General features: G+C 39.7%; 6 protein-coding genes across 11 annotated transcripts; 1 reads left to right on the top strand and 5 right to left on the bottom strand.

Moving 5' to 3' along the window:
* The first annotated feature begins 146 nt into the window (after nt 1-146).
* Nucleotides 147-2,918, top strand: LOC104825580 (CDP-diacylglycerol--glycerol-3-phosphate 3-phosphatidyltransferase 2-like). Of its 2 annotated transcripts, none has more exons than XM_010557963.2 (7): nt 147-488; nt 1,536-1,633; nt 1,734-1,784; nt 2,032-2,145; nt 2,260-2,316; nt 2,436-2,690; nt 2,829-2,918. In XM_010557963.2, exons 1-6 carry the CDS (start codon nt 185-187, stop codon nt 2,631-2,633), a joined length of 822 nt encoding a protein of 273 aa, XP_010556265.1. In that variant the 5' UTR covers nt 147-184; the 3' UTR covers nt 2,634-2,690; nt 2,829-2,918. The 2 variants fall into 2 exon arrangements, with proteins under 2 accessions (XP_010556265.1, XP_010556332.1); XM_010558030.2 differs by having other exon boundaries at nt 2,816-2,905.
* Nucleotides 2,919-3,662: 744 nt separating this feature from the next.
* On the bottom strand, nt 3,663-6,832 carry LOC104825440 (probable protein phosphatase 2C 48). 2 transcript variants are annotated; one of them, XM_010557795.2, is made up of 5 exons: nt 6,546-6,832; nt 5,674-6,183; nt 5,148-5,515; nt 4,514-4,750; nt 3,663-4,220 (listed from the first exon to the last, which is right to left on the bottom strand). In XM_010557795.2, the coding sequence occupies exons 2-5, from the start codon at nt 5,996-5,998 to the stop codon at nt 3,969-3,971; spliced, it is 1,182 nt and encodes a 393-aa protein (XP_010556097.1). In that variant the 5' UTR covers nt 5,999-6,183; nt 6,546-6,832; the 3' UTR covers nt 3,663-3,968. The 2 variants fall into 2 exon arrangements, with proteins under 2 accessions (XP_010556097.1, XP_010556173.1); XM_010557871.2 differs by having other exon boundaries at nt 5,674-6,133.
* Nucleotides 6,833-8,811: 1,979 nt separating this feature from the next.
* LOC104825243 (paramyosin-like) lies at nt 8,812-13,734 on the bottom strand. Of its 4 annotated transcripts, XM_010557722.1 has the most exons (7): nt 13,643-13,734; nt 13,253-13,336; nt 13,050-13,131; nt 11,815-12,201; nt 9,713-11,666; nt 9,405-9,611; nt 8,812-9,298 (listed from the first exon to the last, which is right to left on the bottom strand). In XM_010557722.1, exons 4-7 carry the CDS (start codon nt 12,156-12,158, stop codon nt 8,981-8,983), a joined length of 2,823 nt encoding a protein of 940 aa, XP_010556024.1. In that variant the 5' UTR covers nt 12,159-12,201; nt 13,050-13,131; nt 13,253-13,336; nt 13,643-13,734; the 3' UTR covers nt 8,812-8,980. The 4 variants fall into 4 exon arrangements, with proteins under 4 accessions (XP_010556024.1, XP_010555975.1, XP_010555863.1 ...); XM_010557673.1 differs by lacking the exon at nt 13,050-13,131 and having other exon boundaries at nt 13,257-13,336; XM_010557561.1 differs by lacking the exon at nt 13,050-13,131 and having other exon boundaries at nt 13,643-13,728.
* Nucleotides 13,735-14,720: 986 nt separating this feature from the next.
* Nucleotides 14,721-16,270, bottom strand: LOC104825165 (chalcone--flavonone isomerase-like). Its single transcript, XM_010557483.1, has 4 exons — nt 16,122-16,270; nt 15,877-16,035; nt 15,557-15,780; nt 14,721-15,099 (listed from the first exon to the last, which is right to left on the bottom strand). Exons 1-4 carry the CDS (start codon nt 16,228-16,230, stop codon nt 14,863-14,865), a joined length of 729 nt encoding a protein of 242 aa, XP_010555785.1. The 5' UTR covers nt 16,231-16,270; the 3' UTR covers nt 14,721-14,862.
* Nucleotides 16,271-17,174: 904 nt separating this feature from the next.
* LOC104825087 (60S ribosomal protein L35-2-like) lies at nt 17,175-18,896 on the bottom strand. Its single transcript, XM_010557381.2, has 4 exons — nt 18,810-18,896; nt 18,528-18,663; nt 17,732-17,888; nt 17,175-17,447 (listed from the first exon to the last, which is right to left on the bottom strand). The coding sequence occupies exons 1-4, from the start codon at nt 18,811-18,813 to the stop codon at nt 17,373-17,375; spliced, it is 372 nt and encodes a 123-aa protein (XP_010555683.1). The 5' UTR covers nt 18,814-18,896; the 3' UTR covers nt 17,175-17,372.
* A 924-nt stretch (nt 18,897-19,820) lies between these two features.
* LOC104824357 (alkane hydroxylase MAH1-like) lies at nt 19,821-21,365 on the bottom strand. Its single transcript, XM_019201531.1, has one exon. The coding sequence runs from the start codon at nt 21,363-21,365 to the stop codon at nt 19,821-19,823; it is 1,545 nt and encodes a 514-aa protein (XP_019057076.1).
* Between the last annotated feature and the right edge of the window lie 3,417 nt (nt 21,366-24,782).

Below are 24,782 nucleotides of genomic sequence, written 5' to 3'. Positions count from 1 at the left end.
ATCCATAGAAATGAAATTCAAACCTAATTTAAATAAAAATATATAATTCAATCGGAATAAAAAAAAATTAACTGAAGCAAAAAGCTCGGGTGTAATATATAATGAACAAAACTAGAAAGCCTTTGTATATAGTAAGAAGAGTTGAAACAAAATATATGTTGGCATATATGCATCAATAGTTAATATGCACCGGGGTTTTCGCCATCGCCCTTTCCCTTTGTGCTCCTCTCCTCCTCCTTCGGAGAAAAGCGGGTCGGATCTTGTGGCGGATATGGGGCAAGACGACGCCGTACCGGCGGCGGATCAGAACGGTTCCCGTTACGGCCATCTTTGCGCTTGCGGTCGTGGTGATGGTGGTGGTGGTGAAGATTCTTTGTTCCGGAAGAGCCATTCGCCGCCGCAACCGTCGCCGTCGTCTTCGAAATTTCTTACATTGCCTACCGTGTTAACCCTTGGCCGTGTAGCTGCTGTTCCGATTCTCATCGCGAGTATGTTTGTGTTAGTTGCTGATAATTGTTTTTCTTTTCTGAGGTTAATTTCTGACGATCTTCGGAGTTTAGAGTACGTAACATGTTCGATGAGTGATATGATTTGTTCATCAGATCCGGTTAGGGAGGAATTCTGATCTTCGAACTGTTTATGGAATTGAAGATATTTGCGTGAATTCGGTTCCGGTCGCTGATTTTGTATTTGTTCAATACATGGAGAAAATGAAGCGTAAATCGCTTGTAGTAGTTTCATTAGTCGCTGCCCCATGATTCTCGTGCTTTTCTGTATGTTTTCTCCATTGTTTGAATTGGATCTTTGGATTGTGTTCACGATTTCTGTGTATTTTTATATGTTCCATGGTGTTCTGTCGTCCTCCTTTGGATGGTTATCTATGTTAAAACAAGGTTGGCTTCTTCCATTTGCTCGGTTAGGTTGCTTGTAGATGTAATATAAATAGTTATGCGGGTGGGGAATTTCAATTTTATCGGTCTCCAGTGTAATGCATTCATCCTTTTGTATTTGGGTGTAGCCTTTTATGTTGATAGATGGTGGGCATGAGGTTAATTTCTGACGATCTTCGGAGTTTAGAGTACGTAACATGTTCGATGAGTGATATGATTTGTTCATCAGATCCGGTTAGGGAGGAATTCTGATCTTCGAACTGTTTATGGAATTGAAGATATTTGCGTGAATTCGGTTCCGGTCGCTGATTTTGTATTTGTTCAATACATGGAGAAAATGAAGCGTAAATCGCTTGTAGTAGTTTCATTAGTCGCTGCCCCATGATTCTCGTGCTTTTCTGTATGTTTTCTCCATTGTTTGAATTGGATCTTTGGATTGTGTTCACGATTTCTGTGTATTTTTATATGTTCCATGGTGTTCTGTCGTCCTCCTTTGGATGGTTATCTATGTTAAAACAAGGTTGGCTTCTTCCATTTGCTCGGTTAGGTTGCTTGTAGATGTAATATAAATAGTTATGCGGGTGGGGAATTTCAATTTTATCGGTCTCCAGTGTAATGCATTCATCCTTTTGTATTTGGGTGTAGCCTTTTATGTTGATAGATGGGGGGCAACAACTGCAACAACAAGTTTTTTCATTGCACCAGCCATTACAGACTGGCTCGATGGCTACATTGCGAGGAAGGTAATCTGGTCTCGACATATCATGTTGTTCTGCATAGGTTTATGTTATCCTTTTTTCGGCATTTCATATTGCAAGGCTTAATGATGTGATACTCTTTCAGATGAGGCTAGATTCTGCTTTTGGTGCATTTTTGGATCCAGTGGCAGATAAGGTACATACCATATTCCCCGTGTATCCTTTCTCTTGTGTCGAAGAAGTTTGAGCTGGGGAAGAACAAATCCACACTGATATGGCATCCCCCTATATGTTATCTGCATATGTTCATGATGGGATGCTTATTTGCACGAGAAGAGCAGGGGAATGTAACGAAGATTGGGATCCAATAGCATTATTTGATCGACTTGAGTTTGAAAAGAAAAAAATATGTTTTTCTAATTTGTATCCCGTTGGGGGTGCAGCTTATTGTAGCAGCTACATTGATCTTGCTGTGTACAAGCCCTATGGACATTGCTGCATTTGGACCAGTTCCATGGTTGATGACGGTTCCTTCTATCGCCATCATTGGTAGAGAGGTAAGTTATTAAAGTAGACTATACTTTTTTTATTGTCCTTAACCTGTCTAGTAGCAATGTGCAAGGAATTACCAACTCTGAATTTCTGAAGTATATGGTATACTTTACATGTAGATAACAATGTCTGCAGTGAGAGAATGGGCTGCGTCGCAAAATAACCAGCTTTCAGAGGTAAGTGAAACTCTCACATGCTCAGCTTATTTCTATCCCTTTCAATTCTTTGCAGACTGGATGGGCCTTCTTTTTGCAACTTTTCCTACCCAATCACGGGATGACGTTGATACCTACAGGCTGTTGCCGTGAATAGTCTGGGCAAATGGAAAACCGCCACGCAAATGACGGCACTAACCATACTTCTCGCGACCCGGGACAGTAGTGTTGGAGGGCTTGTAGCTTCAGGTGTTGCCCTACTTTATGTATCAGCTGGACTTTCCATGTGGTCTTTAGTTGTTTATATGAGGAAGATATGGAGAGTTCTACTGAAGTAGTGACCGTGTGTTGCCTTCTTGCTTTGACCTCCATTTGGTATACGCAGAGATGTACAGGTACTCTTTCTTTCAGTATACAAAGCTTCAATGGAGCTTACCGATATTCTTTCTGGATGCATGCAAAGTAGGTAGGATTGATGATCATATGCTGATATGATCCCCTAATCTAAATCTGATTTCAGTTTTAATCATTAGGGTTCACTGGGATTGTGTTGTATGATATCTGAGTCACTTTGCTCCATCTGGAACCCCGTAATGAAGCAGCAGCAGAATCTAATGGACTGTGTGTGAGCAATCATAAAGAAGCAGCAACAGGTGCAATTTCTGTTATAGTTAGAGAGCTTTGGTTTTTTCATGTTGTTTCCATTAAACTCTGTGAGGAAACAAAAAACATATGCCTGTAGTATACTAAGGTGTGCTCATTCCTTGTGTGCTTTTTTCCACCACCAATACAAGCATCAACTATCAAGATCTTGGTTGGATTAGTTAAAAGCCCAAGAATGCTTATATTACAGAAGAGTTTGATGCCGGTTCTATATGTGTTTCCTCCGAAAATAACGGTGGCTTGATCTAGTATCACACCTTCACTTATCAGTTTAGCTTGTCTGCAGCATAGAGAGAAAGAGAGAGAGGTAACTGATAAGCGTATATGTAGATTTAGTAATTTCCCCTGCTTTTTGTGGAACTGAAAGGAACTTCCATGGGGTTAATGATCAAGAACCATTTCTTGCATATTTCCACAAACTCCTCCTATGGTTCTTGCTGGTTTTCGGTATAAGCTTCGATTTCGTTCATCACCTCAGCAATAAGTAATGAAGCAGATATTAACATGTGTGTGTATATGGTAAGATTTTATCTTAACGTTTCAGGGCATTGGTGGTTTAAAGCAGAACCTGAATCCAAACTTAGGCTTCTCAGAGGTTATGTCTGCATTCATCACATCTCTTGAGAAAAGCCGAAATCCCTCAATGGAAGAATCTCTGAATCGAGCCTTTTGGTCCGACGGGAATCTAGAAAAACCGTGTTCGATTGAAACAATGAAGAACAATGACAGTTTGATTATTCAGCCGCCATAACCGATGAGGATCAAGTAGTTTTACATCTTCCAAAAGATCTGCACAACTCTTTGCGATTTACATCGGATCCTCTTTGGGATATTTTCCGACCAAAAGCTCCGATTTTCTTGGAAGAGACAAAGGGACAGATATCTCAGCCTCACACAAGATGTAGAAACTGAAGCAAAGGGACAAACAACAGAAAATGTTACAAAAATGAAAAAAAAAAATTAAGACACTGATGTAAGTAAGAGGGAAGTTCTTGGAGTGTCTTGATAAACTAGAAGAAGCCATTGCCGGAGAGTTCGCCACCTCCCTTGACAGAGAGCAGAGGGCCTCCTCCGAAACCCGAGTGGCGGTCGGAGAAGGGCTGATTCTCGAAATTGGCGTCAAGGAATACTACAATCACGGTGATATCGTCGTGAAAATGCCTCCTGACCCCACGTTCGATCTTCTCCAGATCCGTATATCTCATCTCTCTCTTCATGGCCGCTTCCTCTAACGCAGCTTTCGCCAGCCTCCGTGCAATACCCTGGACACAGCAAAAACCAGATCGTTACAACAATACGGATAATCGGCTTATGGTCTTCAACTATAGACTTAAACATGGTGGGCTAGCTTATTATGCAAATCCCAAAGTTTACCCAAGTGCATATCTGAAAACGAGGAAAACCCGAGCTGGCCTGACATTCGTGTGTAAACTATAAAATATCTTGGAGTTCAAGTGCCATGGTTGTTCGGTCAGGATGATTCAATAGCAATCTTATGCGGAAAAGGTTGTAATAGAAGAAAGGGTTTTCGAAAGACGGGGTAAGGAAAGCTTACGTTACGTGGACAAGTGTTGACAATGTCAACTGCCTCTTGGTTGCTCAGATGCTCCCATAGACCATCCGAGGCAAATATCAGAAACTGATCTCCTGGTTGAAGCTTACGTATAGTTATTGTCGGTTCAGCTCTGAGGATCGGCTTCTCGAAAGGTTCTGAAAGCCTAAACTTAGGCAACAATGGCTCCCCATTGAATTCAGATTTCTTCAAATATGCATCACCGATGGATCTCGAAACCTGTCAAACAAAATTAAGAAATTCAGCCTGTGATTACGATATTTGCAGAAAGAGAATCTTTTAACCGTTATCGCATGCTTTATCTTTGATCAATTCTCAAGCCTACTACCACAGTTGTTCATAAGAAAGCAATGAAAAATCACTTAAGACTGGATCTAGGCAACAACCTTATGTGAAATCCCGAATCTTTTCTCTATCCGACGTGTAGGAATCAAGCTTGGCACAAATCCGAAGGTCTAAGTCATGGTGATTTTCAGTTTTGTGCCAAGATAGATACCTATATGTTGGTCAGAGATCGAGGTCTCCACCCACCTGATTAGAGAAAAGATTCGGGATTACACATCACAGCCTAGTGCCACACTTGCATATTCACAATCCCGAAAATGTATATATATACCTGTATAATTCCTTTGACACGCCAAACTCTGTGTTTCAAGACCACGATATGAGGATCATCGGGGTGCAACAAACGCAATTCCTCTCTCACAGATTCAATGCTTGCATTATGCTCCGATGAGAGCTGAACAGCCTTCACCTCTTTAAATTCCGTCTCGAGTCTCCCTAACACGACTCGAGAATCTCCAGCGTTGGCAATGTATATCATTCCATTACATACAATGCCTACCAAGCAACACGCCCCGACAGAAGCAATCTGTGGTTTGTTCTTCCACTGCTCTTGTACTAGACAGAGAAATTCCTCCTCCGTCGTTAAAAATGCTTTGGTGATTACATTAGCAGACATCCCTCGAAGTTCAGAGGTAAACCCTGCAGCATGGCCACCCAAATTTCCACAAATAAAGGCATAAACTTAGTATTTAGGAACATCGAAGAGTTTCATAGACGGATTCTTGAAGATAACAACCAAACCAAATAACTAAAACGACAACATTCACAACGTTTCAAGGATGGTAAAAGCTACTTACTCCTGATATGATGAAACAATCTCTCGTTGACGAACCGAGCAGCCTCAGAACCTCCATGACCATCGTATATTCCAACAAATGTAGCTTGAGGCCCAGAATCAGGAAAACTAATCGGACCCGATTCAAGCTGGCTATGATCCTCAAGAACTGCATTTGCTTGGATCACCGCCATGGAAAACTCTCCATTGACATGGTGCCCTGAATCTTTGTACCACAAGAGCCCTTCGACCCGGCCATTAACATCACCACTGGCATTAGAGCTTTCTCCAATGGCAGAGGGCCTCCAACAAGGCGAAACGATTTTCCTCAATCTTGCAGATACCATAACTCAATCTTACATGTTATAATTGCGCTCACCCGAATGAACCGGCTATCGAATCAGTCATCAAATCAGTACTAATGATGATTATATGGCACTCAAGCTTATGCTTTTGCTTCTTGTCGATTGCAACACCAGCGACTGAAGATTCAGAAATCAAACACGCATTGACAAATGTAGACAACATTAATCTGCATTCGACAGAATCAAACGAATGCTTCAATCATTATGCCATGATTATATGTATCTCAGATGAAACATCTCCCACAACTATACTATCCCCAAATCCATCGTAATACTTCACGGCGAAATCGAAGAAAGGTATAAATTCCAAGTACCATCCACATTGGAAATTCGAAATTTTCAAATTTCAAGGGCAAACAACGAGTTTGTCGCGCGACGAAATGGGTACAGCGGAAAAATCAAAATTGCGGATTTTGACACGGAATTTCATACATCCGATACCGAGATCATGAAGAAACTCAAATGGGTTCAACCAAAAAAAATGGTAAAGACGAGATAAAGAGGAAAGAGATTTGAGATTGCTCGATACCTTGTGGAATAGATGAATCTATCGGATTCTTATCACAGGCTTGGTGTGAAATAACCCATCATTTGTATTTGATTCATGAGAAAAATTGTTCTTAGTAACAAAAAACCAATGAAAAAACTGAAGATCATTAACACGAACAGACAACAAAAACACTGGATCGATAACAAAAAAAAAAAAGAAACGAGAAAAGGGTTGATATCAGCTGAAGAGACGGATCGGTGAGAGAAATTGGGATTTTGTTAGAGAGAGATTGTCTCGGCCTTCCCTTGTTCACGAGTTCTTTTGTTTTCGCTTTCTTTTTTAAAAAAAAAATCTTAATAAAATTATATATTCTCTTTTGACTTTTGATTTTGACTTTATATTCAATGGAAAAAAGTACCTAAATAAATTTTTTTAAAAACGAATCTCAAAACATTTTATTTTATTTTTGGTGGAAACATAATTTAAGGGCTTCTAATTTAGCGGTTCGTATAGTAAAGGCCTAAAGGGTAGTCACAATTTCATCAAACTATTTTTAAATGTATCCTATCACATATCAAATTATCAAAATTAAATATAGATGTTTGACAAAAAAAAATTAAATATAGATGTGATTATATTATAAGATACTGGCTTTGGATTGTCGATAATCCTCTCTCTAGAATGTGTGTGTATATATGTATATATGTATGTATGTATGTATATATGTAGGTATGTATGTATATATGTATGTATGTATGTATGCACGGCCGTCTATGAGGGGTTGCAAATGGAACAATTGCACAGGTCCCCAATTCTATAGGACCCTACTTTCGTTCTTTTAAAAAAAAATATTTTTAAAACTTAATAAAATTTTAAATAAAATAAGAAAACAATTCTAAATTTAAAAATTAAAAGATTGAATTTTTCTAAATTGTAATAATATTTTATATTATAGCAATTATAATTTTTAGATCATAATTTTGAATCACTATATATTTATTTTAAAAATAAAAAAATTAGTATAAAAATATTTTTTTAATCCAAAATTTGATAACAATAAACTTGATTTTGATTTGTATTACTCTTTAAATTAAAATTAATAATTTATTTATTTTTGAAAAAAATATGTTGTAATAAAACCAGAGCCGTCTAATTTTTGTTTAATTTTTTATATAATTTGAAATTTTATCTATTAATTAATATATTTTGAAAAAAAATTAATATTTTTATTTTATAATTTGATTTAAAATAACTAATAAAAATGATTAATGAATTATTAATTAGATTAAAAATAATATGTATGTATGTATGTATGTATGTATGTATGTATGTATGTATATATGTATGTGATTGTCTGTGACAAAAAGAACAAAAAAGAATCGGAATCAACCCAAAAAAAATAGTAAGATAAGATGGGCCAATAGAATTCGAGCGCAACAAGAGAAATAAATAAGTGGCTACAGCTATGGCACAAATATGGCAAAAAGTGGTAATGGGATACAACCAAAAAACTTTTAGAATTTTTTTTAAAATAACTTGTAAAATACATAATTATCTATATTTTTATTAATTTCTTTATTTTTAATTCGGAACAAAAATAAATTGTTAGTTTAACAATAGCTAAATATATTAGAATAAATAATTAATAATGCGTGACAATAAAAAAAGCCGAAAAGAATCCAAATCCAAAGAATATAATTCCATGAGGCCCTTCGAGGACAGGTAAGTCGGTTGGGAACATGAGGTAATTCTATGAGGTCGGGTCTTCGAATCCTACCGTCTCCCTTCCTCTGACCTGCTCGACTGTCAGCCTATTATAATAGGTTGATTTATTTCCTACGCGTGTGTTGCAGGCTCGTGCGCGTGGGTTTGGGGTTTGACCCGCAGATGCCTAAGCCCAACTACGGCCCGAGCGTTAGGCGCGTCTGGTGGCCAGGTCCGGAGGGGACTGTTAGGTGTGGGTGGTGCACCGACTCAAAATGTTCCACAAGAGGAACAGTTTTCATGACTGTGACATCCGAGTTTGAATCAAAGGTTCTACCTAGGGATCCACCATAGATGTCTTGAATAGTGATCGGTTCACGATTTAATGCCTTGGACTTGTGAGTTTGAGAGAGTCTCTCGATATATATATATATATATATAATCCCATGAGGTAAACTAGAAAAATAAATGAGTATACGAGGCCTACCCTCGTCGCATTTCAATCAAACACGACTTGAATTGTTTTTTTTTTTGTGTGTGGACAGTCACGCGTCGAATCCGACACATGACAATGTGTAGACTGTTTCTGCAACACACCACAGGGAGAATAGTTTCATCTCGTGCAACGGTGAAACCAGCTAATGCTTTACGACCAGGAAGTATGATCCAGAATCCCCACAAACCAAGAAACCAAATCCAAAAAGATGGCAACACTGTGAACAGAGAAACGCATGTGTATATATACCTCTCCCGTTTCGGGCCTGTCTCTGTCATTCTACCAAGAAATCCTTCGAGAAATCCGGACTGGAGAGAAGATCGAATTGCTTGTTTCCGAGCGTGTCTTTCAGTATCGTGATCTGACCTTCCTTTAGCAGAACGTCCTCGTCCAAAGCCTCGATCCTCCTCTTCAGCATTCCGTTCTCCGAGTTCAAAAGCATGTTCCTCTCGCTGCATTGCTTCAGCTCTGTCCATACCTGGTCTCTCTCGCTTGAAACTTTCGGTAACATCACTTTCATGGCCGCGAGCTCTTTGTTGGCTTCCTGAAGTTCGATCTCGAGCTGACTTACGTTCTCTTTCTTCTTCAGAATCTGATCATGTCAAAGAATCGGAATGGGCACTTTCTCAAACATAATTTCTTGTGAGAAAACTCTCAAGGAGTCCATGATATATATGGTGGCTTCTTTTGTGACTTACCTGAAGCTTGAGGTCTTTCAACTCATGGGCATTTACAGAGAGGTTGTCTAAAGTGCTTTGTACTTCAGACCGCAGAATCTCATTGCCCCTTACTGCTGCCGCGAGTTCTCCTTGAAGCTGGTCAAGTTCTTGTTCCTTCGAATACAGTTTCTCCCTCAATAAACTTGTAACTAGGGTTTCTGCTCTAAGTTCGGCTCGCAAGGTTTCCTAAGCAAAAAAAGAAAAAGAAACTTTAGCAAAGATCATGAAAAGCAACGCAGACCATGGAGAAACACTTACCAAATAAAGAAAAGAAATTGGAAATTCACCTCCAATGATTGGTCGTTAGGCTCCTTAGGCCTATCGGCACCTGAGCAAGATGATTCGGGATTTGGAGAAACTGCAATGGATTTCTCATGCAACAAAGAGGACACCGCTTGCAAACTCCTCTTCAGGTTTTCGGTTCCACGTTTTACACCTTGGACTTTCATTTCAGACTCAACCATAAACTGCTCGGCCAAGCCATTGGTAATGGAGTGCACATCCTGATAGGTTTCTGGAAATTGAGCTAATTTCCCTTTGATGAACTTCAGTAACCTGAAACCCACTTGGTTGCTCTCATTTAACATCGACAGCCCTTGATCTTGCAGGTAGCAAACACGCATCTTCATCTCACTGTCTAGCTTGAACATTGACATTCCTGTTCCTTCTCCGTTTCCTTTTAACCGATTCAGCAGACAGATATTCTCCTGGCAGAGAGAATCAGCTTCGATCTTCATAGATTCTAACTCCTTTCTCAGTGAAAATTCTACCCCTGTCAATCTAATTTGCTCCATCTGCAATTTCTTGACCAACTGGTCAAATTTCTCTATTGGTTGCTTCTTAATTTGCTCCGAAAGACTATCCCTTAGTCCCTCGATTGTCTTGTCTTGCTCTTTGCATGTTCTCAGGAAACTTGTAACGGATTTGTGTAAGTCCCTGCATTCTTTATCCTTCTCTTCGAAGTTTCTTCTTAAACAATCGAGATCTTGTGTGGCACCTTCATAACTCTCTTGTAATTTTGACAGGCTCTGTTTAAGATACGAGTTTTCTTCATACAAATCCTCTGCTTTTGTAGTCAACTCCTTAACTTTTCCGTCCAAATACGCCATCATATCTGTGCTCTCCGTTTCCTTTTCATGGAAAGTTGATACTTCTCTCTGGAGTGAGACATTTTGCTCAGCAAGCTCTCGAACACGCTCTCGGAGCCTCTTCTCTTCCAGGTGATACTTTTCGAGCTTGAAAGACCAGTCACTTGACCTTCTATCTAACTCTTTCTCCAGTCCTGCCTGCAACTCATTCTTCTCCCTTTCTAGTCTCTGTATGTGCAAGTCCAGCTCTGTCTTTACAAGTCTGATTTCCTCCCTTGCAGAAGCCCTTTCAACCATCTGTGACTGCAAAAGACTTAAAACCTCAAATGCCAAGCCAAATCTCTCCTCTTCCAGATTTCTAAGAGCTTCTACCAAAAAAGAAACATCAAAACCGCAGTTTGAAATGGATCTCTGCTGCTCCAGTTCTTCAGAAAGAAGCTTCACTCTCTCCTCAGCCTCTTCACATCTCCTTCTTAACTCGATATCAGTATCCTCTTCAGCCCCAATATATTTTGAGCCCCCAAATATGTTCTTAGCATGTGAATAACTTTGTTTGTGTCCTGAGAGATCATCTCCATGATCTTCGTTCACCGACTCAAAATGTTCCACAAGAGGAACAGTTTTCATGACTGTGACATCCGAGTTTGAATCAAAGGTTCTACCTAGGGATCCACCATAGATGTCTTGAATAGTGATCGGTTCACGATTTAATGCCTTGGACTTGTGAGTTTGAGAGAGTCTCTCGATCACACTTCTCGCAAGTGCACGAGGGGAGTCATGCCCAAATCCATTTTCCGTGAATTCACTAGAAGAGAGGTGAAGGTCGATCCCTTTTGCTTCTCTAAATGAGTGAGACTTCCGTTTTTCTTTTACACTGTCTGGTGGTGATGTAGGGACCATGCAATGAACCCGTGGGGGAAGCCTCCTACCCTTACTGTCTCCAGAGATATTACTACGCGAGGAATTGCTCTTTTTCTTGCTCCTCTCTAGATGCTCTTCCCCATCAATGTAACGGTCCACAACTTTACTCGAGACATTACTAGAACAAGATGAAGGGCTTCCAGATGAATCATGCGGAAACTTCCCCTCATATATGTGATTGTATTCTGGTTCATATTGTCTTTCTCTATATTGTCGTTCTGGAGTAAGGCACCTAGCACATAGAATGAATTACCTTGTGTTAGTTCTTGTCTCATCAATATAGAAACATGATAATACAAAATTTGATTTTTAAAAGATATCGGAACAACGAGATTCAGTCAGAAACCATCTTACTACTACGAATAAGGCTAAAACTTTACCGAGATGAATGATTGCGTTGCCGATGGTGGCTGTTGGTAGTACTACGAGGTGATTTGCATTGATCATTTGAGGAGGTTTCTCCAACTCCATCAACAAGAAAAGCAGCCGAGGACAATGAACGGCTTCGTCTAAAAGCTGGACCACCAGATACTTCCTTCTGGGACTTTGGGAAAAAACCCTTTGGACCATTGAAGTCCTGCTCGGCCTGACCACCACCCTGATTTCTCATCCTATTTTCTGATGCTTTTTCCCGCTGATCTTGTTTATCAGTTGCTGGTTGAGGAACAGCGCTGCTACCAGTTCCATTACCAGACGAAAATTTTAAAAAGAAGAGCTTCTTCATAGGCGTATCTCCGCTAGCTGGAAAGGGTCCTACCTCACTGCAGCTGCAATCAAAACATATTAAGCAAAAGAATAGATTAAAAGAAGTGGGAGAAAAACCACACATTGGTCACGAAAAGTTTGTCTTTGCTTTAAAAATAGGTATAAGGTACAAACAGCTCAGGTGAGGGGCACTAATTCGATTGATGCACACCAATAAACATGGAGGGATGAGACGCTCATTATGATGCAGAGAATCTCAAACAGAAAAGCAAGGAGTAGGACAACATGAAACCAAGAACTTGGGAAGATAATAACGTTAGAGTTTGCATCAATCCAAGTAGAATTTCGTATTTCTACAGTTCAAAATTCAAATGGGTCCACATCAATCCTACTCCTAGCAAACCAAGGAACCTGAAATTCAATTGCTGAGGCAAATAAAACCTATATAGAGAAAACGTGAAAGTAGGATAATGAACACACCACGCCCTTTGGACTAGAGGAGAGAGATCTATGTTTATAAAATAGCTCCAAAGTACAAAAGGCTCATTTCAAATGAGGAGTGCAAGCTCATGCATAATCCCAAATCAAAGCACCTTAATCACCCCAATTGGATTGAAACACGAAAACAACCAACTTTAACTGGATTCCGCATATGAATCCCAAGAATTTTATCCATAACCAAGTGAAGAAAAACAGAGAGCAAAGAGTGTAGGGAAGCAAATGGTACATATAATCAGCTCATGGATATAACCCATTAAACAAAGGCAGCGGTACTCAATACGGATCTTCGAACCGAAGAAGCCAATTATCAAATTCATAAGCTTCAAGCTTGATGAAGAAAAACTGGTCAATTAGTGAAGCAAGATCAAGATGACCATCAAAATTAAAATCGATTGTCAGAGCTTCTCACCCAATCGGATTAAACACCAACCGAGGACCGGGATAAAATACCGAATTACCCTTATCTTCTCCGATTAGCCAAAACCCTAGAACTAGAACGGAGATTAACGAATCATCACAAAACCGCTTTCTGATTCTGAAGGATCGAGGTACGGATCAAATCAATAGAATCGTTGAGGAGAAAATGAAAAAGAAAAGTGCGGCGAAACTTACGAACATTCAGAAACTGAAAAAGCTTCCTCTGCCAGGAACTTCAGTCTTCTTTGCGCTTCCTCTCTGTTTCTTCGATTTTCTCGCCTACCAAACAAACCCCAGTAAGATTTCGAATATCCACACTGCAGTACACTCGAACAGTCGAAAAATCGGACGGTAAAAAATGCTACTACCCACTACTTTCTTGCTCAGAAAAAAAAATCCAAAAAACAAAATCAAAGTATTCGGTTTTCGAAATTCGGAAAATAAAAAGCTTCAGAAAGAAAGAAAGGATCCGGTAGTTATGAACATTCCATAAACAGAGATTCCGTATATCGATATGGAGAAGCTCAAAATTCAAATGAGGAAGAAAACCGAAACGGAAAAATTGACCCGCAAGCAGATACTAACGGCGTCTGATAACGGTGACTTGATCTAACGGAGAGTTCTTCGTGAGAATCAGAGAGCGGCAGACATTCGATTGACGGCGGACAGAGGCGAAGAGAAAAACGGCTGTTTTTTCCTTTTGGCTGTATAAGACGTAAATAGAGTGGGAGTTTAGGGGTAATTTTGGTAATTCAGTCAAGCTTTTAAATCTTTTCCTTGCGCGGATAAAGCTAATGGGAAGGAGCGGACTGTTTCATGTGGGACCCATTTGTCTTCCATTTTGTCCCTAATTAACGTATTATCTTTCTTTTTTTTTCGTTTCTCTTCTGTGGATGAACTGACGTAGAGAAGGGATGGACGTTTAAATTTGATTGAGAATAATTTGGTTTTGATTTTTTTAATTTTATAAAAATAAATATTAATTGGTTATTATATTATATTCGGTTTGATTTCGATTTTTGGTTTATGTCGGTTCTGATTTTTTATTAAAACATATATTTTTTAAAAAAAATCAATTTTTCGGATTTTTTGAAATTTTATTCGGTACAATTCAATTTCTAAAAAATTGGTTTTTCTACGACTAATATCTTTCGAAAAAAATTTCGAAAATTTTAAATAGTTCGAATCGAAAAAAATATCGTATTTTTCGTTTCCAATCGAAACTCTCACAGAACTCAACTTTAGTGAGAGAAAAAAATTAAGTCAAAGTTTAAAATAAAAATAATATATATTATTTTATGTGGAAAAATATATAAATGATGTTTTCATGGTGTGGTAGTGAAGATTCATATTTATTATGCGAATTTACCATATATATTGTTTATAAACATATAATTCAGTGTATTAACCTCGGTAAAAATCGAATAAAGTGTGTTCAAATTATATCCGAACAAATTCATCTGGCATTTTATTTCACTTATGTTGAAATTTATTCAAATCGAAACAAAAATGTTTAGTATCTAAAATAAGTGAGATGGATTTTAATTTGATATTTTGAGCATTTTGACTTTTTATTATGTGAAATAACTCCAAAAGGAACAAAATCTTAGAAAAAAAATGATTCAAAACTGGTTAGCCCATATATATAAATGTGCAAAAAAAATATTATAATCATCGTTACGTCTTATATTGATTAGCAGATATGCTCCGATTAAAAGGGTAATGGTTGATTCACTTCATGGATTTAAGAAAATACATTGCTTTTTATTGGTTCTTACAACATGGGGTTTCAGAACGATTTGTCCTCAGTTCTCTACGGCCGATTCATCTCCGACAGAGGCTTGCTGAACTTCTTCTTGTCCGGCCCCGATGATGTTTTCGCTCTTCAGCAGCTGCGACAACCTTTTGGCGAGGCTTCGTCTCGTGTCGGGCGAGACACCGTTCTTCCCGACGATCGACTCGAGAACCGCCTCCCCCAGGAGCTTATTCTCGATCACAGCTTCTCCGGTTTCCGGGATGCTACCGTCTCTCGAGAACGCTATCTGCGGGAGTTTCAAGAACAATCACGGGTCAAATTCGAGTGCAATGAGATATAATCACGTCTATTGTTACATCTCTTCTTTTAATTTCAATGGAAATAGTTCGACTATAACCAAAAAACCCGGTTCCTTCAACAACCAAACCAAGAGGCAAACTTTTACCAATCCAAGATCTGGGTCTGTCTTAAAACACCAAAATTGGTATCCCCTGATGAGTTCAGATTCATCAAGACACTACTCACTAGACTCGGATCCTGAATTCCATGGTGTACGGTCAACATGTTTCAATTGCTTTACTCTCAATTACGTTCACATTGACTATCAACACAGGACTTTCATCTCATATACGGACACGACATAAGTCAACTGTCTTCAAACCAGGACAAGACTTTCTGAGATCAAACTGCTCCGAAATTTCACATACAAGAAACAGAGAGGCATTGTAAAGGCAAAGGCTTACAGTGAACGAGCTTCCAGGGGAGAGGGCGAAGAGGATAGAGGAGCCCGGAGGGAAAGTTTCGTCCTTGAAGATCTTCAAGAACTTCTCCACGGCCTTAGCCTCGGATTCAGTGTAAATGCCCAAGGATTTCCAGATTCTGACACAGTTCTCCGTCACTTTCTCCGAGTATTGCACGCCCGTTAATGGCAGAATCATAGTCACCCTTACAAATTTCTCAAACGGACCTGAACCGTTTGGATTCACGCTTCTTAATCATCAAACAATTCTTCACACAAACAATAAAAAAAATTAAAAAAAAATCGGTAGACAGAGATACATACCTGTGACGAGCTCGCGGAAGAAAGCGACGGAATCCGTCAACTCCTCGGCGGTTCTCCCGCTCCACTTAACGGAGAGTAACGGCAGAGCGTTATCTTCGAGGTACACTCCAATGGCAGTGAACTTCACGAACTTGCCTTCTATATCAAGCCCTCGCACCCCTGCGCAGGTTAGCACAACACCACACGTCAGATAAAAATGACGCGAAAGAGAGAAGACGAAACCGTGAAGCAGCACGCTAGCTAACCTGCCCCGCCGAGGAAGAGGGTCTTGGAGGAAGCCGGAGGCTTAACGGCCGGCGGAAAGGTAACGGCATCGACCTGAATTTCCGCAACGGACGGTGACGGAGACGACATCGCTGCGTTGGTTTGTGTTCTGGCCAGGCTTTCTTGGAAGTTGGCTTTGTAATTATAGCGCTTTCTTGTGGATGAAACGACGGCGTTTTGCAGTGAGGCCGTGGTAGGTACCGATTTCGAAGTTATGAGAAGCGCGTGGGGCTACGCGCTCTTACCTTCTGGGTGAGAGAGAGTGGTAGTTAAACAAAATGCGCGACTGGTGGTTCGATATTCGTTATGTAAATCTATAATTAGAGTCCGAGTTTGACGTGAGAAAACGATTTTTTCGTTTTTAAAAAATCATATTAATTTAATTTAGATTCGTTTCAATTCAGTTTTTTTTCTTATAAATTATTATTTTTTATTTCGATATTTTTATATTGGTTGAAAAATATCTACCTTTATGTCTTTAAAAATTACAATTAAGATTCAAATTTTATCGGATAACATATAGTACAAATTCGGTATAATTTTCGTAGGACCAAAAAATCGTTTCCGAACCAATAAAACACTTGAATCGAACCTGATAAATACAGAAAGATCTGAATAATTCATAATTATGTAAGAAGAATTTATGTATAAATATCAAATTTTTGTTTTTATTTGGTATTCAAATAATAAAATGGAACTGAACGAGACTAAAACCAAACAGATTAACATTTTATTCTATTTTAGCATAATCATTAATCACCATAGACCCGAATAAACCGTTCTCACCTTAATGCTAAAATCATCTCACAAAAAATTAATAACCAAACAAAAAGGAATCCAAAAAAAAAGAGATGAAAGCAAACCAAGGGAAATCTGCCTAATCCTGACCCAACCTAATGGGTAGGCTTTGTACTGCCTTAGCATTGTGATGTTATGTTGTATGAATAACAGGTTGTTAAGGTTCAACGATCTATATGTCTGGAATTTATGGAAATTACAAAAATACCTATGATTAACCCTAAAATTAACCAATCGAAAGGGAAACGCCGATACCAACTTGAAGAATTATAAAAAAGAATTTGAAGAAAACACCCTTTAATCAAATCTCTGATTCAAATATATATGATAGAAGTTTCTTGAGTTTGAAGCTCTTTCTTCTTCCCCCAAAAAAACGAGAGCTTGATTTTAGTTGGCAAATTTCCGGGAAAACAAAAGGGAAAGAAAAGAAAGCCTTACACCTTGATGGCATACTTTCTCAAGGGAAAGTACATTTCTTTCTTCTTCTCTCGTTCTGTCTTCAATGATGCCTGTCCCATGACGAAGTTCAGATGCAAGTAAGGCCGAGGCATACATATCGTGAATTCGCATTTTCAAAGAAGAGGGCAAACACGACAACATCAAAATACAAGAAAAGGAAGTGAGAACAAGATTCCATAGCCATGGGCATCCCCCACATGCGTTACTTGGCTTTGAGTTCAAAAGAAGCATGAAAGCTTTCGGAATTTCTTGTACAAGTTTTCGGAGTAAAAAACAAACAAGGAGACGAGCTCGCTCGGTTAAAACAGACACGGTAGGAGGAAAAGGCAAGTACCTGGTGCTTGGTGAGCCTCCTCCTGATAGCTCTTGTCTTCTTGGGTCGGAGATCGAGTGGCAAAAACCTTTTGTTTTTGTACGCTTCTCTCAGAGCAGACTTTTGCTTCTGCGAGATCACTGTCAAGACCTGCGCTATGGATTTCCTCACCACCTTGCTATAACAGGTTGAAGGAGACAGAGTGAGAGAGAGTGCCCATTCAGAAAACAAATCTCTATGGCCATATATATATATATATATATATATATATATATATATATATATATATATAGAAGATGACCATTTACACCAGAAGTTTAACCCGTAACATCAAAAGATTCAAAACCCTTAGCCTTCTTCCATCACCGAGGCAGTTTTTGGAGTTTCCAAATTCAAGTAGAACACTTTGGACAACAAGACTGAAGACACTTGAATGCAGATATATTTCCAAACTATAACCAAACAAGAAAAAACAACAAGATAAAAAGCACGAGTTCCATATACATCTACTGAAGAAGAAAAACAAGAACAAAAACCATGCATCGAAAATCAGAAGTAAAGCTTTCACGAAGCACGAGCAGCGACATAGACACATCATTAAAACCTTACAACAGAAGCACAATTCCGACAATGAACCTAATCCACAAATGGCAAGACGCAATCTCGTCATTCGCAAAAGAGAACACACCAAATCAACAACCACGTTAAGCCTAGCATTAAACTTCTCCAATTACCTATGGCTACGTCAATGGAAACCAAAGATAGATAGATATATATATATATATATATAATCATTATGAGAGATCGGAGCACATACATCTTGGAGAGCTTGTTGGGAGCACCGCCAGTGACCTTAGCCACGCGGAGGAGGGCAAGCTCCGCCTTCAGATCCTTCAGCTGACTCGAGAGATCAGCTTTCGATTTCTCCCTCAGCTCGTGAACCTTGATTCTAGCTGTTCCAATTCCCATTTCAATAAAACTCAAAATTTAAAAAAAAAAACTGAGAAAACCTATCTTTGAGGTCAAGCGTAGAGAAAAATAGCAAAAACAAAGGTTCTATTCCAATGTTTTCACTCCGAAAATTCAGAAGTAAGCTTACCCATGGCGGTTCTTTCGAGTTCTCGATCAGGTGCCTCCTTTCTTTGCGCGATAGAAACCCTAGAACCAGGTTGAAGGCGGGGTCTAGGTTTATATAACTCGGTCTAGGTTTTTCATTTGGAGCGGAGTCATCGTTCTATTAACTAATGGGCCGCGTTCACATTTTCCTTAATGGGCCGCCTTATACGTTCCGTAATGTACCAAATAAATACTCTATTTTTTCAAATTGCTAAATAAATAATCTAATTTCCAAATTATTAAATAAATACCTCTATCTGATCTTGTATCAAATCAAAATCAATCTGTGACGGAATCAATTTGTCCCAGATAAATACCAAATTGGTATTGACCCGGCACAAATTGACTATATTGTAGTATTTATTTGTCAATTTGAAAATTGAAATATTTATGTGGAATATTTAAATAAATTGTGATATTTTTATAGATTTTTTCAAAAAAATACATTTTAATAATTGAAGTCATAGACAATACATTTTATTATTTAATAGATGTCATTTTAAATTTTCTAGATAATTTTTGAAAATAATTTTCAGATTTAACTTTAATTAAAATATTCAATCCCAATAGAATAGTAAAAATATTAAATAAGGGCATATGTGACTTTTTTTATATTTCTTTGAATGAATTTTTATATTAACCGTCTGTGAAAATTTTTAAAACAAACATTTTAATTGTTATTGATAATACAATGAAATTTAAATAACCAAGTACGAAGTATGTTAATTATAAAACTATCAAAAGATAGAAAGGGTGGAAGTAAACATTTTCATTGGGAACACTCGTTTATTTTAACTAGGCACATAAAACAATTTATACCAAAATATTAAAAATTTGTTACTAAGATCAATTGCAAAACAGGATTATAAAAGGACACGTGTCTCTCCGACGAGAGCTTTAGGGAAATAGAAAAACCTTAGGAATCTAGAAACAAGAGATGTCTTGTACATTAAGCATAAATTAGACCAAAGATTTCATCACGTGCGTCTATTAATCAGGCAGAGGTCGATCTCTTAGAGACTGTAACTCTAAGACCATTTTTTATGCGAAGGATGACCGACACAAGTGATTCCACATCTTGTCCGTCCGTGACATGAATGTCGTAGTTTTGTAATACGTATACGATCACCGTTTTCAGCTGTGTGAACGCCATTTCCTTCCCCAGGCAAGTTCTGGGGCCGGCGTTAAAGGACAAGAACTTGAATGAAGGTTCATGTCTCGACCCTCCACTCTCCGAAATCCATCTCTCCGGTCTGAAATCCGACGCGTCTTCCCCCCATATCGCTTTCATCCTCCCCATCGCGTAAATGATCACGAGTATCGTTGAGTTCGCCCCGACTTTGTGTCCGCTCGCGAGCACGTCCGGTCTTGTCGGAGATTTTCGTTCGAACGGGATTGGAGGGTATAGCCTCAGTGTTTCGCACAATGCGCCGTGCAGGTACACCAACTTCTTTAGGTCATTGGGAGCGAACGACGTCTCGTCCTCATCATCAAGATTCGCGATTCTTGGCAATCTTGTTTTGATTTCATGGCGGATCTTGGTGAGAGCCTCGGGGTTTTTCGAGAGGAGCCAGAAGAACCGGGTCAGTGTCGAGCCGACACCCATCCCGGCGATCATAAACGTCAAGAGGGTGTCTCTTTGGAATTTATCGTCGGATGGGTCGAAGAGATCGTGTTTGGCCACGTCCAAGTTCATGTAAGACGTCAACAAATCCATAGCTTCTCCACCGGAACGATGAAGAAGCCCTAACCGTATCTCTTCTCTCTTAGCGGCTACGTATTCTTGGCAAATACGATCGAAAGTGCGGTGAGCTCTTCTCATCCTCTTCTCCACCCCGAATCCGATCCAGTTTTCGAGCTTCCACAAGATTTTTGGCTTAACGTGCCTTTGCACAATGGCCTCTACAGCATCGTTGAGAGCTGTATAAAACTCAACGTCCGGCATTTCGACGGAGAGACTCAAAGGGTCGTGGCCGGTTATCGTAATGCATGTGGTGTCGAATACGTATCTCTCGAGCACGTCTTGCAAGTCCACGACCGTCTTCTCCTTTGCGACGTGACCGAGAAACGGTAAAAGCCCGTTCTTCACCTTGTTCACGTTGGTAATGAACGAGAACCTTTTAAACCCATCATGGCTGAAGATCGTCCGAGTCGATTTCCTCAGACTCTCCCATAGCTCGCCGTCGACGTTTATTATTCCATCGCCAAGAACATCGAAGACATCCTTGAACTCGGTCCCTTTCGGGTAATTGCCGAAGTTTGAACTCATGATGTGGTGGATATTTGCAGGATCGACGGTGATGAGCATGTCGATTCCCCCCAACCACGGGCCCTTGAAAGGGAAAGTCATGTCGGAATTCTCGAGAATCTCGACTGTCCAGTCGTAAATGCGATGGAACATCACCAGAACGCCAGGAAGCATCCCTAGAAACGGCCAGTTCCTGGGGAAGCATTCATTAGGTTTCTTATTGTGCAAGAAATGGAAGACGAGGAAGATAAGGAAAGCTACGGCCACTTCAAGAAACCCTATCGACGCCATTGTAGAGAAGGTTTCTTTTAGTTCGCAATAGCCAGAGAATGAGCTTTTATTTATGTGCCATTCAGAGTGGTATTGTAGGGTGGGCGTTGTTTCGGGATTCGGTTCGGTATTTTAGAAGTTCGGTTCTACAACGGTTTTATTTGATATTCTAAAATTTATACCAATTTAGTACGGTATATTATTCCATTCGGTTTGATTTCGGGTTTTATTAAAACATTTTAGGTTTTTTTTAAGAAAATTTCGGTTTTTGGTAATTTTATAAAGTTCGGTCCGGTTCGGTTCGATTTTTGAAAATTTGGTTCTATAAAATTATGAAAATTTGAACGGTACAATTTGAAAAAAATATCGAAATTTTTAGTTCGAGACGGAAACGAACCGAAACGCCCACCCTAAGTATATTGTGGAAATTAGCTTGTATGTGAAAATGTGTCTCTTTTTTTTGGGGTATTTACAATCTATATTTTTCAAGGTAAATTTTCATAATGTTAAAATATTTATAGATTTTCAAATTATTTTCGGATTTTTATCCGGTTAAAAATTGATTTCTCGAAGCATCGGTTTGGCATCGGTTTAGCAGACACTACTCTGCTCCTCTGGCGCTACGGAACGTGTACATGGTTTCTTGTTTCTTATAGCCTTTATAGCTCATAGTAGGTTTGGGACCATAACCATTTTTTGCAAGTTAGAATATTCTTTCTGTGTATAAATAGGGGTATTGTAGTATGAGTTTTAATATACAGAAAACCATTTTTGAAAAGCTCTCTCGCCCTGCTTTTACATATCAAAATGGTATCAGAGATTTAAATGAAAATCTATTGAAATACCAAGTGTCTTACCAAATATGCCCTGAAGGCGCTCTGAATCTTGATGGCTGACAAGTTGAGGTCATGATTCTTGGAATAATGTCGAGACGTAAAGGCATTACCGGGAAAACAGACGGCCTCAGCTGCCCTCCCCCTAGCCATGACCCTTATTCTAATCCCCTTTTTCTTCACCCTGCTGATTCTTCGAGCCTAACCCTTGTTTCTGAGAAACTTTTGGGTGAGCAAAATTTCAATCTCTGGTCTCGAGCTGTCATTAAAGCTCTGACAACGAAGAACAAACTTGGGTTTCTCTATGGTCATGTCCCTAACCCTGCCGCAGACCATGCTGATTCTGGGGCTTGGTCACGATGCAACGCTCTTGTTGCTACCTGGCTCACCAACTCCGTTTCTCCTGACATCGCGAGCTTGATCTTGTTTCTCGATGATACCCAAATCATTTGGGAAACCTTGGAAACAAGATTCAAACAGAGCAACGTTTCTAAGATATTTAATGTCGAGCAACGGATCGATTCTCTGCGCCAAGGTCCTCTAGATCTGAACTCCTTCTTCACTAAACTTCATGGTCTGTGGGAAGAGCTCAAGAACTATGAGCCATATCCCCTGTGTTCTTGCGGAGGTTGCTCATGCCAGGCGAACGCCAAACTCATAGAGATCATTGAGCGCCGTAACGTTGTTAAGTTCCTCATGAAGCTGAACGATTCCTACACTCAGGCTCGCCGACATATTCTCATGCTCGACCCACTGCCCAGCCTTACCAAGGTATACAACCTTCTCTCTCAGGAAGAACACCATCATCACTCTATCCCGCATCCCTCAGAACCTGTTGCTTTTCAGGCTACCTCATTTTCTTTCAAACCTAAACCTTCTTTTCCCAGATCCACCATCACCAAACCCCGACCTCAGTGCACTCACTGTGGTCTACTGGGTCATACCATTAACCGTTGCTACAAGCTTCACGGTTACCCACAATCTTCTCGCTCCTCCCCTTCATCTTTCTTTCCGAGCCCAAACACTAAACCACCCTTGCTACCTACCCCAAAATACACCCCCTCTGTTAACCTGGTAACCAAACCACCAGCAACCTCTGCATCATCTCTCACCCCTGTCTCTGACCCTTTGGCACAAGCCCAGGTTCTGTTCGATCAGTTTCAGTCGCAGCTCAAGCAACTTGGTGCCTCTCCATCGGATTCAGCTCTGACAGTCCCCTCCACCACCACTAATCCTTCTTCTTCCTCAGGTATAACGCTTTCAACCCGTTCTCCTTCTCATACCTCTGTTCCTTTTTCAGACCTATCACCAAATATTTGGATTTTAGACACTGGAGCCACTAGTCATATTTGCTGTGATTCTCGATTGTTTCAGAATCTTCACTACATTACTCCTCTCACTGTTACATTGCCTAACGGTGATTCCATCTCAGTTACTCACTCTGGCTCTGTTTTTCTGTCAGCTTTTCTAGTTCTTGAATCTGTTCTGTTTATTCCTTCATTTCGTTTTAATCTCCTTAGTGTCAGTGCCCTTACTAAAAACACCTCTCTTACGGTCTGTTTTTCTCATGACTCCTACCTGATCCAGGACCCTACGCGGGGCTTGACGATTGGGAAGGGTAATCAGATCAACAACCTCTACACCTTGGCGGCACAGGACACTTCCTCTGCTGCATCTATCCCGCCTCTTCTTTGTACAGCTTTATCAATCTCCAAGGATGTTCTCTGGCATAATCGCTTGGGACACCCATCTACTTACAAAATACAGGCTGTTTCGGCTTCTTCTCAGCCCACTTTTGTGTTTTCAGACACTAAATACTTACGTTGCCCTGTCTGTCCACTTGCAAAGCAACATAGACTTTCCTTTCCTTTTGGTGGTCATCGTTCTACTGATGTTTTTGATCTGGTTCACCTTGATATATGGGGACCATTCCATGTAGAAACTCATGATGGCTGTAAATATTTTCTTACTTTGGTTGATGATTGTTCTCGTCTTACCTGGGTTTACTTTTTACACTCTAAATCTGACGTTGTTTCTAAATTGCCAGATTTTATCTCCTATGTTCAAACTCAGTTTCACAAAACAATCAAAACCATCCGTTCGGACAATGCACCCGAACTCTCCTTTACCGAACTTCTTCAGTCCAAAGGCATCCAACATCATTTTTCATGTCCTTACACACCGCAACAGAATTCGGTGGTTGAACGTAAGCACCGTCACATCTTAAACGTGGCTCGGGCCTTACTTTTTCAATCCAATATACCTCTTATATACTGGGGTGAGTGTGTAAAGACTGCCATTTATTTGATCAACCGAACCCCTTCTCGTCTTCTCAACCATAAAACACCTTATGAAATACTTACCAAAACCCCACCAACCTATGATCACCTTCGTGTTTTCGGATGCCTTTGCTACGTCTCTACCTTGTCCAAACATCGCCATAAGTTCTCCCCTCGGGCTTCTCCGTCCGTTTTCCTTGGCTATCCACCAGGTGTAAAGGGTTACAGAGTTTTAAATCTGGAAAGCAATGTCATCTCCACATCTCGTGATGTTGTTTTCCATGAAACCTCTTTCCCTTTTCTGGATAAAACCTTAAAGCCAGAGT

The sequence above is a fragment of the Tarenaya hassleriana genome, unplaced genomic scaffold (assembly GCF_000463585.1).
Source record: "Tarenaya hassleriana unplaced genomic scaffold, ASM46358v1 Cleome1, whole genome shotgun sequence".
In the NCBI taxonomy this organism is placed as follows: Eukaryota; Viridiplantae; Streptophyta; class Magnoliopsida; order Brassicales; family Cleomaceae; genus Tarenaya; species Tarenaya hassleriana.
This window is presented reverse-complemented; position numbering and strand designations above follow the sequence as displayed.